This window comes from Ictalurus punctatus, chromosome 10 (genome assembly GCF_001660625.3).
Source record: "Ictalurus punctatus breed USDA103 chromosome 10, Coco_2.0, whole genome shotgun sequence".
NCBI lineage: Eukaryota > Metazoa > Chordata > Actinopteri > Siluriformes > Ictaluridae > Ictalurus > Ictalurus punctatus.
The window spans coordinates 8,032,322-8,049,073 of NC_030425.2; the positions used below are offsets into that span (position 1 = coordinate 8,032,322).

At 38.5% G+C, this 16,752-nt stretch overlaps 1 protein-coding gene across 1 annotated transcript in view; it reads right to left on the minus strand.

The window, feature by feature from the left end:
- Positions 1-5,276: 5,276 nt before the first annotated feature.
- col6a1 (collagen, type VI, alpha 1) overlaps positions 5,277-16,752 on the minus strand; it is a 34,359-nt gene continuing 22,883 nt past the window's right edge. Inside the window, exons 26-35 of the mRNA XM_017478374.3 lie at positions 12,601-12,666; positions 11,424-11,459; positions 9,406-9,442; positions 8,819-8,827; positions 8,560-8,693; positions 8,328-8,437; positions 8,003-8,195; positions 7,587-7,761; positions 7,440-7,469; positions 5,277-6,560 (exon numbers count right to left, since the gene is read on the minus strand). Of these exons, the coding sequence (XP_017333863.1) occupies positions 5,965-6,560; positions 7,440-7,469; positions 7,587-7,761; positions 8,003-8,195; positions 8,328-8,437; positions 8,560-8,693; positions 8,819-8,827; positions 9,406-9,442; positions 11,424-11,459; positions 12,601-12,666 (1,386 nt within the window). The 3' untranslated portion in view covers positions 5,277-5,964. The remainder of the gene's footprint in view (positions 6,561-7,439; positions 7,470-7,586; positions 7,762-8,002; positions 8,196-8,327; positions 8,438-8,559; positions 8,694-8,818; positions 8,828-9,405; positions 9,443-11,423; positions 11,460-12,600; positions 12,667-16,752) is intronic.

Sequence of the window (16,752 nt, forward strand, 5' to 3'; positions counted from 1 at the left end):
TTGTGGCTTGCTCCAATCCAAGCTCAAATAATGCAAGATTAATTAGTCTTAATTACTGTGAGATACTATCTGGTTATTGTTACAGAATGTGTGACAGTTTGGAAAAAAACTTTATAGACAAACTACCATTCTGGGCCATGTACAATCCCTCATCCCGGATAGAGTCAAGGAGGCAGGGTTGCGAATTCCTCACTTAATTGAAATTACTTGGACACCAAAGCTCCCCCTTGTCGCTTTTCATCTGTGTAGCTCATAGAGAACATCACCTGTCCTGCCCCCCCCCCCCCCTAAATGTTCTGCCAAAGCAACAGTCACTCAGGAGTTCTGTCTTTCTTTCTTTTTCTTGTTCAGAAATGCTTTCTTGAGTTCTCATGGCTGCAATGTGCCTGCGCCCATTGATATCAGCAGTGATTCTAGTGAGTCTGCTTTATTACCTAATGTAGCAGTGGATGTTATCACATTGCCTAAATCCGTACTGTTATTTTTGCATGGAGCCATGGTTGTAGCATGACAGACAGTCCTCTTTCCATGCAGGAAGTCAAGAACTCTTGGTTGGGGGAGGCCACATTGAAAGAAATGTTGCACAGGGGACCAGACAGATGTACCTGGAAAACCCATGAGCACCTTCTGGGTTGTTTGAGAGACTCTCACAATGGTCTCAGTGAGACATTTTCTCCCTTGTACCCAGTGAGGTTGGGGACATAAAGTCTGAATCTGAGCCTGTCATGCTGAAGAAGAAGGTCTTCTGAGTAATGTTCACTGCGAGTTGTCTTAATCCAACTCAGACATAAAGAAAGGGTTGCAGCAAAAGCAGCTGCAGAAACAAAAGCTGAGGTATGGGAGGATGTTGGAAAGACTTTCAGATGACCTCAAAGAGGTTCTGACTTCTACTCTGTTGTTCAGCAATGGATGGATCACATTCCTTAACTTAACTAAACCCAGTGGACATGACCTCTCTTTAAAAACAGTGCCAGAAACCTATCTGGGAACCTATTTGTGTTCAGTTTCTAGTTACTCTGGCCGTCAGAAACCTTTATAGTGGCAAGGATGAAGGTTGGATGAGATTTGGCCAGAGATAGAAATCTGGAGCAGTGCCTTTGCAGTAGATAATGGTCCCTATTTGCTTTTTTAATTAATTTATTTGATTTTTTAAAAAGGTGAGCAGAGAGTGTGTTCTAACTGTAGGAGTATCATGCTCTACAGCCTCTAAGGGAAAGTCTATGCAAGGGTTCTAGAGAGGACACTCCATCCAAAAGTTAAAGGGTTCAGGAGAAACAATGTGTGATCCAAAACTCCCTTGTAAGAAATGAGAATTGACTTTTAGAGCTTGTAAAAACATGATTTTAAACATTTAAAAAAATTTTTTATTCATTTATTTATTTTAAACTTGACATATTAATACAGATCTGCCATTAAAAAAAGCATTTACCAATGGTATATTCAAGAAATGTAAACTCACTGGCCACTTATACATACATCAAATGTCAGAATGGATAAAAAATGTGATCTCAGTGACTTCATCTTCTGGGACTTTCAGTAGAGTTCACACAGAATGGTGCAAAAAAAAAACAAAAAACATCCAGTGTGCAGAAATACCTTCTTGATGAGAGAGGTCAGAGGAGAATAGGCAGGCTGGTTCAAACTGACAGGAAGGCTATGGAAACTCAAATAAGTTTCCATAGTTTCACAGTTTACAACTGTGGTGAGCTGAAAAGCATCAAAGAACATACAACATTTGTGTAAAAGGTATCTTCTACATGGGCTACAAAGCATGAGTGTAGGAGCCATTATCGATGGGGGAAATACCCCCCCCCCCCCAACATCCCCCCCACACACACTTTGTCTTAATCTTAAATTTTATTTCACATTGCCTGCCTGTTTCTGAACATTTCTGAGTTGGACAGTCTCCAATGAATCCATTCTGAAATTTTTGGAAACATAATACTAAAAAAACCAACAAAAAAACAAACTTACGATATAATAATAATAATTCGAGTCAGACTCGAATAGCTAGGGCTCGCTGAACCTGTTTGCCTGTTGCCAAGAGCAAAGTTTCTGTCACTGCAAGGTAACAAGCAAAACCTAGTATGGATTTTCAGAGAGAGATTCATTTGGAGATGACACAAATATTCTGTGGCCATCTGTGGGAAAAAAAACCTCACATCCTGAGGTGAGGGAAGTTATGACACAGCATCCAGACGCTCTTGAGCACACTAACGTATAGATGAAAGATTGACCACTTTGTATTTGAGGTAGGATATCGTAGCTATTTCAGCCCATCAAATTACTCATTGTTTGCTGGTTTTGATCGACAATTTTGTTGTCAAAATAATTATTTATCCTATGAAACTGTCAAATATGCATAAGTTTGCAAGCTAGCTAGCAGACCAAAATTGTGTTTATGCACCATTGCCATGTGTCCATAAAGGATTTAATGGTAACTTTAGGCAAAATGTGTGATGAGAATCCTACAATATTTTAAGAGGAAGATGATGAACAGGAGGATGAATAGCAGGTCATAGGCGTATAAAAGACTGAGGAGGATGAGCTTGTAAGTTGTATGGATAGCTACAGGTTACCCAACTAGTTCAGGTCACACCGTGTTGGATGTTTGGGACGGGGGTGCCATCGTGTGAGGATCGCTCCCACTGTTGGTGAGTTGGAGCTATGAGTTGGAGACTGTGTGTTTTTATTTTCTTTCGTGATTCTGGAAAACATCGCCATGGTAGGGCAATGCTGCTGCATCAAGAACCGCCATAGCAGGTCACACTGTCATCCAGTGAGAAAACTGGACAATGGAATGTTTTTTTCTATAGCAAAATAGCCTCCAACACATACTCCTAACCAGGGGTGGCTTCACCTGTCTAAAAGTTGTGTGGCCAATTTTTTCCAAGCCCTTGCAGGGGGTGTCTGGGGGCATCCGCCCTCATGAGAGTATACGTATGTATAATATATATGTATATGTATATATTGAATTTCAACATTCAAATACATCTATATGGTGTACTTTGTGAAGAAATTGTGTTTTAAATATAATATCAATGTATTTAAAGTTGTTTATATAACCAAACTTTGCATAGGCTTATTACAATCTGGTTTGGCTCCATCTGAATTTCTGTCCCTGCTCTGTTCTCTTTGCTGCACTGAGGTTTTTCCCTACAGTTAAACAAACAGCACATGGCTTTGTGTCAGGGATACTAATCCTTAATATGTTACTACAAAAATTACAGCAATAGTGGGAGGAAGACATCTTAATCATCTACCTTACTGACCCTGAGTCAACGCATGTCTGCATATCTTCTGTCTGACTCTGTACTGCATCCTCTTGCTCTGTTTGCTGTTTGCAACAATTAACCCCCTTTCAGACAGCTTTCATTTATTTGAGAATACAGCTTTATAGTATGCATCATGAAGTTATTATTTTACAGTTTATATGCTGGAAAGTTAATCAACTCTTCTTGCTTGAAATTTGTACCTCTTTGGATCCACCAGGAACCCCATGAGAGAGGTCTGTTTTATCTTACTGGTACTCATACTTCTCACTGGTCTGGTCACTCCCTGGTCACACTGTCTGTGTTAGTCAAATCATTAAAATGAGCTAGTTAACCAACCTAACAATTACACAACCATTTGAGACCAATGGGGGAGGGGTGCCTGGATTACTATCTGGCTGATAGTTGGCTTGGTAGGTAGCTACTAGCTAGCTAGCTGCATGTCACCTTCAACCATCATAACTCACTTTTCTGATTCTGCTAGCTAGCATGTTAGACCAGCTAGCTAGCTGATAACAACATAGTTGGCTAGCAAACAGTTTCGTAGCTAACTTTCCATTCCATTCGAGCAAACTGGAGTTATCACAGTATTTTTCAAGTAGATAAAATTGCCTTATTTTGTTTCAGGTCTTTGTTCCTAACAATGTACACTTGGGTTCGGTGGTCGGCTAGTCGTCGCCACAAACATGTTCGTTCTGAGCAAGCTAGCTAGTGAGTGTCATGCCAACTTGCATATATATATATATATATATATATATATATATATATATATATATATATATATATATATATAAGTGCTTTATTTAAGTGCTTTATTAAAGTGTATATGTGTGTGTGTGTGTGTATATATATATATATATATATATATATATATATATATATATATATATATATATATATATATATACTGATTTTCGGGGGAGCATGCCCCCAAACCCCACTAACATTTTAGCCCCCCCCCCAGGTTTAAAATCGTCCCTACGCCTCTACTACAAAGCCATGCACCTTTTGTTTGAAAACTCTTGTTCACATACTTTGATTGCACATATTCCAGTGTCTACAGTTGGGATCTGCACTTTACCTACATAACAGTTACCTAATATAGTCTGCATATTCTGTATATACAACTGTACCTGACATTTTGTGCACATGACAAAAACTTGAAATGGGGAGTTGGTAGATGCAAAATTTCTCCACAAGGTGAAGAATGGGTAGAAGGGAATAAACATGGAATTAAGGTAGATGTAGGAGGGATTTCAGTCATGGTCTCTCACACAAACCTCAAATTTATTTCTATTTTGGTTTCATCTGACCATAGAATCCGATCCCATTTGAAGTTACAGTAGTGTCTGGCAAACTTGAGTTTGTTTTTGGATGAGAGTAGAGGCTTTTTTCTTGAAACCCTTCCAAACACCTTGTAGTGATGTCTTACCCATTGTTATGAACGACTAAGGAAATTTGGCCAATGCGTTACCTCATATTTATACCCCTGTGAAACAGGAAATCATGGTTGAACAATTTCCTGTTCCTAGTCACCCAGGTGTACTAAAAATATCTATGGGAATACACTTCAAATATATTTTTCTCATATGAATTCATAGGGCTGCCAATAATTGTTGCACACCTATATTTAAATATTTTTTTGGATTAACCTCTGTTGTGTTTGCAGTTGTTTTATATCCATGAGAGCAGAGTATGTTTGTGATTTTTTTTTTAAACAAAGGATCAAAAGCTTAAACAATAAAGACAATTTTTCACAGCTTTATTTGCTCATATTTACCAAGTGTGCCAATATTCATAGCTGCTTTAGACACAATCTCTGAGTTTAAATCTATTAAATCCATAATATTATGGATAATCCATATTATTAATCAATAATAATTCATCCAAAGATTTTTAATTACAGTGAATTTAAATGAAAGAACATTAGGAATTTGGCTGAAACTCTGGTTATGTTCATTGCTGCTCCGTTGGATGTTTGATTAGTGTTTCACAAAAGACAGATTTGGTGGGTGAAGCATTCTTTATTGAAAAACCCTCTTCAGCATCCCCATGACTTAGTTAAAAACATAACATATATAAAATCTGACACATTCCCAGTGGTAAAAGCAATCTTTGATTAAAGGCACTATGACAAATTTAAAAATTTGCTTTTGCATTTTAAATGAGCCTGAGTGTACATTGGTAGCACCAAATTTATATTCAAGTGACATTTTATGATATACAAAGGAGATAAAGATGGGACTCGATCTAGACTTGAGAAAGACAATATCAGCATGTATATTTAGAGGAGATGATGGTGGTGATGACGATGGTATGCGTTATCTCAATAAAGAATATTTAACATTTTCTGTACTATAAAAAAGTTGTCCATAAAAATAAAAAAAAAAATAAAAAAAAATCCAATGTATATGAATGGTCTATGAATCTATGAAATGTATATGCTGTTAAATGATGACTGTGAAATTACTCTCTTTCTTAATCCCTTTACCTTCCAAAAGCATATAAATGACATACTTATATAACTCAAAGAAAACCCTACGTGATGTAAAATGAAATATGGAACCCAATTTAATGGAAAAAAAAGTTACGTGTGCTCTATTGCCCCACCAGCTACGTACTTGTTACTTTTTACCCTCCCACTGCCCGATCAGCTCCTGCTTATTGAGAAGACATTACATGCCCTTTCTACTCAATCCAATGAAATCTTCCGGGACACAGTTTGGAAAAAGACTCCTCTAAGCAAGGAGCGATAGTCAGGAGCCCTAATTAGATGGCGGGCAGCATAGATGTTGTCATCGAGCCGTCCACGGCTTGCCAAGATTTGCAGGTTGTGTTGGTTCAGCTGATTCTCAACAGCCAGAACATAAAGCTCAATGCCTTGTGTGTTAATTTCCGCTACCGCCTCTTCTAATTGCCTAGTGCTCAAGCCTTGTGAGCGCCCATCTGAAAACAGCAGCAGCTTCTTCTTCCTGTTCCGGCTTCCCCTGAATTGGTTAACGGCGAAACTGAGAGCCCCGGTCACTTGCGTGCCAGCATTCTGGAACTTGGCGTTTGCGAGCTGAGCAGCCACTACAGTGTAATTGGTAGAAAAGCCAGCTTCTAGCTTAGCGGTGTCACTGTACTGCCCAACGGCAACACGGGCCTGAACGTTTCTTCCTTTCTCTGCTGACAGGAAGCGCTTTACCAGCTTCTCTGTGAAGTTTTGGGTCAACTCAAAGTTTTTGGCACCCACGCTAGCTGAGCTATCCATCATAATCAGAATATCTGTGGAATTCTTAAAGAAAACTGAAACACACATATTCAGCATGTGATTGAAATGTCATGAAAACAAAGTCTCAAGTATTTATAGTTTGAAGAATATGGTCGAAAACATTGATAGGATTTTTACATTTGATCTTTGTAAAAGAACTCACTTAAAAATGTCTAAGTATTAAATATGAGTAAGTAATCCAGTTTCTGTTGCTAGTACCATATTGAAAACACAGTGGCTGTAACAAGTAAGTTTGTATGTTTTTACTAGTTCTAAATGCCAAAAAGCTCACTAGGCAAATATGTAACAATGCATATACACTATATGGCCAAAAGGATGTGGATACCTGAGCAATTACTGATAAATAAACATTACATTCCAGATTCAGCCCACCTTTGCTATTATAATAACGTCCACTCTTTTGGGAGTGCTTCCACTAGATTTTTTTAGTGGGGATTTATGCTCATTCAGCCAGAAGAGCATTAGTGAACTCAGACACTGGTGTCAGGAGAGGAGCCCAGTCAGAGTTCCAGTTCATCCCAAAGGTGTTCAATGGGGTTGAGGTCAGAGCTCTTTGTGGGACAGTGAAGTTCTGCCACTCAAACCATGGCAAACCATGTCTTCATGGAGCTCGCTTCGTGTACAGTGGCATGGTCACGCTGAACAGGTTTGGGCCTCTTAGTTCCAGTGAAGGGAAATTGTAATGCTACAGGATTCAAATGACATTTTATACAATTGCAGGTTTCCAACTTTGTGGTATCAGTTTGGAGAAGAACTACTTATGAGTGTGATGGTCAGGTGTCCATACACGTTAGGCCATATCGTGTACTGGCTTCAACATTCACCTATTTCTAGTTTAGCATGGGTAGACAGAGCAGAATCTATTTTTCATCTAAAATTATATACATACTTACTTGGACAAGTGTAATTCGGGCATTTCTTGTCTGAAAAAAACACCCCAAAAAAACAAAAACAAACAAACAGGACAAGTTATTTTCATGCCCCAAATAGATCAGTTGCTTCCTAAAAAAGGAAAACATTATGCATTGTCAGCATCTTACCTTGACACATTGTGTCGGTCAAGTTTTGGAGGAAAGTATCATCCAGGAGCATGCCGAAGTTGTTAAGGACAAAAGAGGCACCTGGTTTACTCGGATCACTTGAACAGCTCACGTCTTCCACCTGATCACTGCTGGGCTGTCTACCAGAATAGTCTATAACACCTACACCAACAACCTATCACAAAAAAGGTACTATAATCATACAAGACATTTGAAACATTTTATACAAGTATTATATGCTTACAAAATTAAACTGTAGTTATCAAGGCTTATAAAATCTCATGGTTCTACTGAATAAAGCATGTTTAGGTAGATAACATGTATTATATCATGTTAGAGGTAATAGAAAACATTTTAACGCCAAAGGTTCTAGTTAACAGAATGTAGTTAAAAAGATATAAATGGGCTTTTCTTACCCGTAGGCCTCGGCCACACAGTACGTTTAGAGGCACCTTGTCTCTCTTAGTGTCCGAACGACCATCAGTCAGGACCAGCACGACACTCTTTGAATGGTCTGCTCCCAGCCGATGGATCATATTATCCCATGAATACCCGAGGGCTTCTCCGGTGTAGGTGGCTTCAGCCAGCCAACGCAACTCTCTAACAGCCCTGAAAAAATAGACAAGATTAAAAAAAACCATGACGAACCAGCCAAGAGAAATCAAAGACATACCGGCAGACAAATGTTTAAACCAAAGTTAATTGATATTCCCATGAAGTGTTTTATTGTGATAATTGTACTGCTTGAGCGCTGTTATGTTCCGGATGTCGGGGTCACCAAGCTTCACAACCTCTTGAGCCTTTTCTCCACTGTATTGAACCACACCAATCCGAGACTCGCTCAAGCCAAACTGCACACAATATAAAAGGAGGCATTTGACTACACAGAACACACAAAGCCTCATTTTTTGAAGTTGCTATTTCGGTCTGTTTGTCCACATACGTCTGAAAACATTCACTAAAGGACTCTTACTTTGACTTGTTGATCTCTGATCAGTCTGTCAATGACAGCTATGATGAAGTCCTTAGCGATAGCAAAGTTGTTAGCGCCGATACTCTCAGAGCTGTCCACAATAAAGGTAATGTCCAGGGGTCCACACTTGCACTCTGAACAAACACAAAGAAGAATTCCATTTCTATTGTTTCTAAGCTCAAGTCCTAGTCCAAACCAAACAGAGTTAGAGTCATTTCCTCTTATACACTTCAAAGCGAAAGAAGAGAAGTCTACTCACCACAACAAGCTGAAAAAAGAAAAGAAAAAAAGAGAAAACCCTTGAGAATTAGACTTTCCATTCCGTTGTGTGAAAGCAAGTAGCAAAAAAGCAGAGATTAAAAATGAACTCAGCATGGACAAAGCAGCATATGCAATTGCCTGAATAATTATACATTTTATTTTGAAAACTTAGAAGAAATCTCTAATCTAGAACACTTTTTTCCACAAAATGCTCTTAGCATTAAGTCATAAATAAACATTACAACAATGTGTTATCAGTAAGCTCTTAATTCACACCCTATCCATATAAGGCTTCTCTCTTTCACAACTACTGTATTGAATGTATTCCCCAAAGTAGTATAAATTAAATATTAATGGGATTTCACAAAAAATGTCTGTTAATGTACTGACTCAGAGGCCTAAATGAACAGCTGGCCGTAGTCTTGTTTTCCAGCATGCCTTGTCTTTCTTTACTTGCAAGTAACTTTCCGCAAGTCTGTGTTAACTTGATAGGCTGTGCTCAGTTTTAATTTATGGAGAAGACATAGGAAAAATATTCTGGTTCAAAAGAACTCTGAAAAATGGCAATGGTCATAGCATACTCACAGCACATCCTCATGATGATATCCAGGATCTCACAGTCCTACACACACACACACACACACACACACACACACACACGCTGAACTTTGAGCTGCACCATAAATCTTACATTCCAAATCCATCTTAGTATAAACTCTGTAATACAGCATGCACAACTGCACTCAAGGTCTAGTTACTGGGAGAAACCTGATTCTCATTTAAAACATATTTAATAACTGGTATATCCAGATGCAAATTATACAACCTGGCCATGATATAATTCTCACTTTTTGTTGTGCATTTTCCTTTTTTCCTTAATAATCAGACACTGCAGTACTAACAAGAGCACTTTATATTCAATTTTTTTCTTACAGAGCGTTTATGTAAGTCTCATTACTGTGTAACTAATGGTGATAAAATAAATAAATCAATAAATAAATAAATACTGCATAATGCGTATTGTCTAATGTCTACTGATGAGTTTACATATTTAACTCTAGTATATATTTTTTTCTGCATTAAGAGAATCCTTTACAAGCCTTAGAAGCCAGAGAGATTAAAAAAAAAAATCTTTGGAGACAATTTGGTCAGTTCCATATAATATGGTATGTTAAAGAGTTTCAGAGGACATCACAGTCCAGACAGAAATAAGGATTTAATTTCAAGTTTGATTTTGACTGAAAAGTCAAAGAGTGATAAACACTGCTATCAATTAATGTATGCACAACGTTTGCATACCCTTCAGACAAAATGAAGACTTTTGAATGAATATGAAGAAAATGAAGAAATTTCTAGCAACAAAACTTTCAGGCCCAGATACGGATCTCAAAAAGATTCCTGAAACAGTAAAACTAAGACAGTTATGAGTAATTTCTCATCATCAAGTACAACATTTATTAATGGCTATAAGGAGGGTCAGAACACTGTCCAAACGTGACATGAAAGCAAAATAAAAAGGAGTGTAGAGATGAATGTGATCTGTTATTAAAATATACATAAAGTAAATTTTCTGCGGAAGAAATAAGAATGGAACTCATAATAATTTTGAAGTACTGATCAGAAGGTCATGAGTTCAAATCCCAGCATTGCCAAGCTGCCACTGTTGGGCCCTTGACGAAGGCCCTTAACCCTAAACTGCTCAGTTGTATAATTGAGATAAATATAAGTCGTTCTGGATAAGGGCGTCTGTCAAATGCCAAAAATGTAACTATATCCTCATTGTGTACAATAACGTTAACAAAAGCTCCTTTTTTTTAAATCTTCAAATGCCAGAATTTGGCTTACATAAAATATTACTTTGGTAATATTAATAAAATCAAACTATTGGCATGGACAGCTCACTAGATTTTGCCCTTTTACAGGTTTAAAAGTTGCTTCTAGATCCTCTCAGTCATAACATTAAACCAAATTATTATGTACAACAGAGATAAAGTTTTATATTTTTCATTTAAAAAACACTCAATAATGAGCGAGGAGATAGCAGATAGATAGATAGATAGATAGATAGATAGATAGATAGATAGATAGATAGATAGATAGATAATGTCAGCTATGTGAAAATATTCCAGCATTTAAGCAGTTAAAAGGGAAATACTTCATTGAGAATTTGGCTTGGGGTGAGTCAAACAGTTTCATTTATTTCCACTGCAAGAAAGCGGTCCTGGCCCAGACTGCGAGCTCCTGGTCTGGAACCATTGTTCGGAAAGAAAACTTCAGACTTTCTTTCAAAACACTCTGGACACTTTGGTTTTGATTAATTCTCAAAGAGTGACTTATGTTAAGAAAACTGATTCAATCCTCATGATCTCAGAGACTGGACTATACCACTGCTACTAAATTATTATGTTACTAATGTTAATGTTAAAGTGGCAGTTATGCTGATGTTTCAATACAAACAGTAATTTGAATGTATTTTCTCATGAGTCAAAAGAGGGTGTGAACATCTTAAACTTGTTGTCTAATCCGATGAATCAGGATTATTGTAGTTGATGCATGCAACATATGATTTACTGGACATGTATGATTGTTCAAGGCCAACTTACATCAACTCCAGGGGGCCCAGGAGGTCCAGGAGGTCCCTGGTCATTAGAAAGGAAAGATTGAAAAACAATATGCATGTATACAGTGAATACAATATATACAAAATGCCCTTAACTTGCACCACTGATCACATAGAAAATGATAATGTTATGCTGAATGCTTCTTCTATAACACTGGCCAGGATAGTACTGAGCAAGTCTTTCGTTCTTCTTACACCGAAGGATCTCTGCCAGGGAAAAGTTGATCCAAGCCTTTAGTGACATCAAGCTCCAAATAAGAACATTTTTGAGGCAGAAGAGTCTCCTCCTTCATGAATGTCGTCCATAGTGGAGCATGGTGGAATTCCTGCCAAAGAGCAAGCAGGCTCTTCCCCCGGGCTTGTAACTCGTGAGACAACATTCAGTACTGGTCCAATATGTATGTCCAGTATATATACACACAGCACCAGTACAGAAAGGGAGATTTTTACTACTATTGTTTTTTAAATACCTTACACACTTGAACACACAGGTCAAAAGCGGTCAACTTTTTTTTGGATGATAAATTCCACCTGCAATAAATCTGTTTTTGGCTTTTTATTTGACATTGAGGAAAAATATGAGGAAAAAATATGTTGACACTGTGTTCTCAGTGGATTCTTCTGTGTCTTTTGCGAACCGTGAAAAAGGCTCCCGAGTTGCACAAAAGAATAGCATTCTGGAGTTCATATCCAGACGATGCTAGCGCCAACATCAGCTCATCAGTGAAGGCAAAATGGGCTGTGCTCCAGGGTTAGTGGGGTGGCATACTCTCTCTCCCCTGTCGATCACAGCAACACTAGCCAATCATGGGCATCTGTGAGCTCATGTATGCAGAACAGGTCCGAGTGTTCTGCATACATGGAGGAGGGTGTTATGCTACTCTGTGATGCAGCATGAGCCACAGTTTGGAAAGACATGGAGGCTGACTTTATGTGTCTCCTAGTTGTCATTTGATAGGGCTGAGTTAGCTAGTGAGTGGGAACCGACAAGACCATATTGTGGAGATAACGGAGGAAAAAAAACAAACAGATATTACAAATACATACAGAACTGTGTTGAGGTACATACAATAAAATGTACAATGATGTATGCTGGGATATGGCAAGGGCAGTAAAATCATTTTGAGTGAAAAATTTGTTTTAAATTTTTTTGTACTCACAGGTAATCCTTCAGGACCTCTATGTCCTTTTGGTCCTTTTGGCCCAGGCTCTCCTGGATCAGTGTTCTATAAAAATATAAGAAGACACCCAAAGTCAATGAAAGTTAATGAATACAATAATATTGAATATTAAACATTGAATAATGACACAGAATAATCTTAATAATGTGTAATATAATCTATTTCTGTGGCACAAGTATTTCTAATTTCAAGCTTTCAGCTCCTATTTGGATGAACTAGCATAAACCACTTCATACAAATGCATCCATATGGTTTAACTAGATCATGGTCAAGCTGGAAGGATAATACCAAACAGCTGGTGTTCTTTTACAGCTGTCTCACTTATTCTAGTTCTCATGCCCTCAAATTACACACTTTAAAGCCGACAAGTATCAGTCACAATGTGAAGGGTTGTTTTGCTTTGCTTTACACAGACATCTGACAAAGACATCTGACAAAGACATCTTCCCTTGGGTAAGGAAGATGTTAAGCAAACCCCACAAAATATTTATAATCACACAAGAATATTCCCAAATAGCACTTGTGAGCAGAATACAGTACACCCCTAAGCACAACTGCAGATTTAGAGAACAGGAAAACACAAGCATGATCCACATGGTTCAAATTTGATATATAGTCTGATAGAACATATCTCAAAGACACAGTACAGACACTTAGGACAGGAAGATTTTGTGTGAAGCATGCACTATGTAATACCCTAGAATGAAACAAATTTTGAGTAATTCAGAGAACTGAGCAATATATACAACAAATGACAAATTTGTAAACACATGTGCAATGGTGTGTCTCATGCAATGCACTCTTTGAAAAGCCCAGAAAACTTTAAATAAAAGAGTCAGCTAGCAAAAAAGATTCTGATAGTCCAATATATGCAGTGACGGCTGGTGATGATATTAGAAGGGAGGGATAAAATCCAAAAGCTCAACAATGAAACTATTAAAGTTGATTGATGGTCAGTAATATAATACAATAATAGAATGATCTCACCTTTTGTTCAAAGCAAATACACTAAACGTACAGTTCTGTTACCTGTCCTTTTGTGTTAATTTGCATTCAGACACTGCACTTGGCTTGGACATGTGCTCAGTCTGTTTCTCTTCCAAATATATTTTAGGGGGAAAATGTACGATAGAATAAATAACCCACTTTGTTCATGTTCATTACAGCTCCAACTGTATTTTACATTCTCACATCACTTCTGATGTTGTGTTCTGGTTCATGAGCAGCATGGGCTGAAAAATATCATCTCAATTGCACATGAAATCTAGGGTTTCCCACTGTGTAAACACCTGAGATGATCAGCTGCATGAATCTCCAGCAAATAATCTGATGTGTATGCCAAAAATAGAACTGTGTTTTTATCTTTGAAAGACAGGGGGCTCTTTTCTGCTAGCCCATTTATACCAGCCAACCCTGGGCATAAGACTTAGTCATCCAAGGAGATGACAGGTTTGGAAACTCTTCTGGAAGCCAAACATCAGGGGCCAACATCAGCAACAGCTTTCCATCATTTCAGCCTCAGTTGAGGAACATATAAAACAGCCGTCCTCCCACCGTCCCACCGTAGTGGCAATATCCTGTCAACTTTCCCTTCCTCATAAACACGCCAGAACATCAGTTCTTCTCCAAGTTCTAATGCTAAAACTGTTCCCTTACCCTTGCACTAACCTTCCCAGAGTAGTACAGCAGCAACCCTTTGCAGTGCCAGTGGTTTTTCTCAAGCGCTTGCTGTATTTTGCTCAACAACTTCCCATCTCCTACTTTTTCCATAATGCATTTGATTGTAATGCAGATTTTTGTACCCTAGTTGCCAGTAGTAGCTGGAATGAGGCTATGATTTTGCTAACTTAGGGAAATGGTTTCAGAGCAGATTTAGACACAGAACTTGCTTGCTACACTGAAGCAGTCAACTCAGACTCACTAATCAACCTGTCTTTCCAACCTCCTCTAGGAGCACAGGTGAAGTCAGCCATCCTGCCCAGACAACTCTCCACTATCACACACTGAACTCCCAGAACCCATGGAGATAGAGGCAGCAGAGAAGGTGTTGGGTTTGTATTGCAGTCAGAGCTAGGATACATCATCAGAAACTTGTGAAGACTGATCTTGACTTTGCAAGGTTAACAATTCAAGAAAGTGTGTCAAGGTGACCTTGTGTACTAATGCAGTGAGTATGAATCCTGAGCGTTTCATATTTCAACCAGTGTTCGTCTGTAGCTCTGTACTGCAGAAAATCGCACTATATCGTGTTAGCCCTGACTAACTTTAGTGTTGCAGGAAACTTCATTGAATATTAACTTGGTCAGCATTTAGACATGTCCATCTCACCAGTCTCACCCACTGTATGGATTCAAACATTGCATGGGAGACTCATTGATTCTGGCTCAGACTAACTCTAACTCACATCACACAACCTCTTACCCTCTCTGTCAGCACCACACACCAAGGGGAATCTTCCCTCTTTGTAATCAAGACCTACATAATAGCTCATTATTCTGGGACTTCTGTGGCTCCATAAAACGTAACCCACCGATTTCATGAGACCATAGTTTTCCTGGCCAGATTCTTGTTTGCAGCAATGTATAGTAAAGCCCCAATTGCTAGTTTCGTCCACCTCTGTTAAAAGCCCTTCTGATCAGACTCCTGAAGAGATCTCTGTCCTGTAGTTTACTCACATCGCAGGGCTAGGCCCTATCCCCTGTCCCCAGTAAAAATTAAAGCTATGGATGACTATATTTCAGAGGTCCTTGCCCCAGGGTATATTAGGCTCTCAAAGTCTCTGCAGAACTCTTTTTTATGTTGAAGGCAGGGGGCCTTTGCCTATGTATTGACTACAGGAGACTTAATAACATCACCACTGAAATATCCCTATTCTCTCCCTTTAGTGCCTTCATTCCTTGAACAACTTAGATGAGCTATCTATTTTGCTAATTTTGACCTCGACAGCGTATCATCAATCTTATCAGGATTCATGAATGAAAAAACAGCCTTTATCATCAACCCTACTAAACAATTAACAAAAATAAATAAATAGAGGAAGCAGCTGGGAGAGCCACCCAAGATGTACCACACAGTCTTTTTCTCCGACAAGCTTCCTTCTGCCAAGGAGAACTATGATACTGGTAACCCAGATTTGCTGACCATAAAACTTGCATTCAAAGAAAGGCACCACTCAGGGAAAGGGGCCACTCACCCTGGTCATGCTACCTGCTGTGGGCCAACATACCTTAAAACTCCCTAAGCCGTTTCTTAACTGGATTGAACCCATTCCACTGCATGCTGGGTTAATAATTTCCATTTTCCCCATGGGACACACCTATGGACAGTCCAACCATAACTGAATAGATGAACATGTTACTTATACAGGGTGTCCCAAAAGTCTCCGAACATAGGGACTACGTATGCAAGTTCTTTGTTGTTTTGTCAAAGGCACTCTTAAAGGCTATAAAAATTGTTTTGGAAGACATTTTGCAAAAAAGTGTTCTTTTCCCCTATGTATGGAGACTTTTGGGACGTCTGCTTGTTACCACATTAATTCATATTCAGTTTTTAAAGAAGGTGAGAGGGAAGTCACCACCCACTATTGGACACTGGAGTTGCACCGATAGTTTGAAACCTGTTACAGTCATGGAGGAGGACATGCAATACATTACCTTGTTGATTGGAAAGGATACAGCCCAGACAGAGGATCAGGGCCAAGTACATTCTTGACCTAGGGCTCTTCATAAATTTTTACCATTCACATCCAAACAAACCTGCTCCTAACCATTGAGGTCGTACTTGCAGTTGTACATCAGGTTCTTTGAAGTTGTACACTATGTGCCCTACTCTGACTTGCTGAGAGAATTTAACCCCCAGACCATCCAGACTTCAGTAATACACATGTATGAATCTAAAGGTCATATCAATAACAGAATCAAAGTATTCCTACATTACGTGAATCGAGCAGATTAGTGTATTACTTGATTATACATCCAAAAAAAATTTTTTTAACTAAGATGTTCACTCAGTTTTAGGCTTTTACTGTCAGAAGAAAACAGAATTGTTTCATTGTGTGTTCATCCATTGGTCAATGAGACGTTCACCATTTCTTACCTTGTCAGGGCAAAAAAAAAAAAAAAAAAGTTTTTG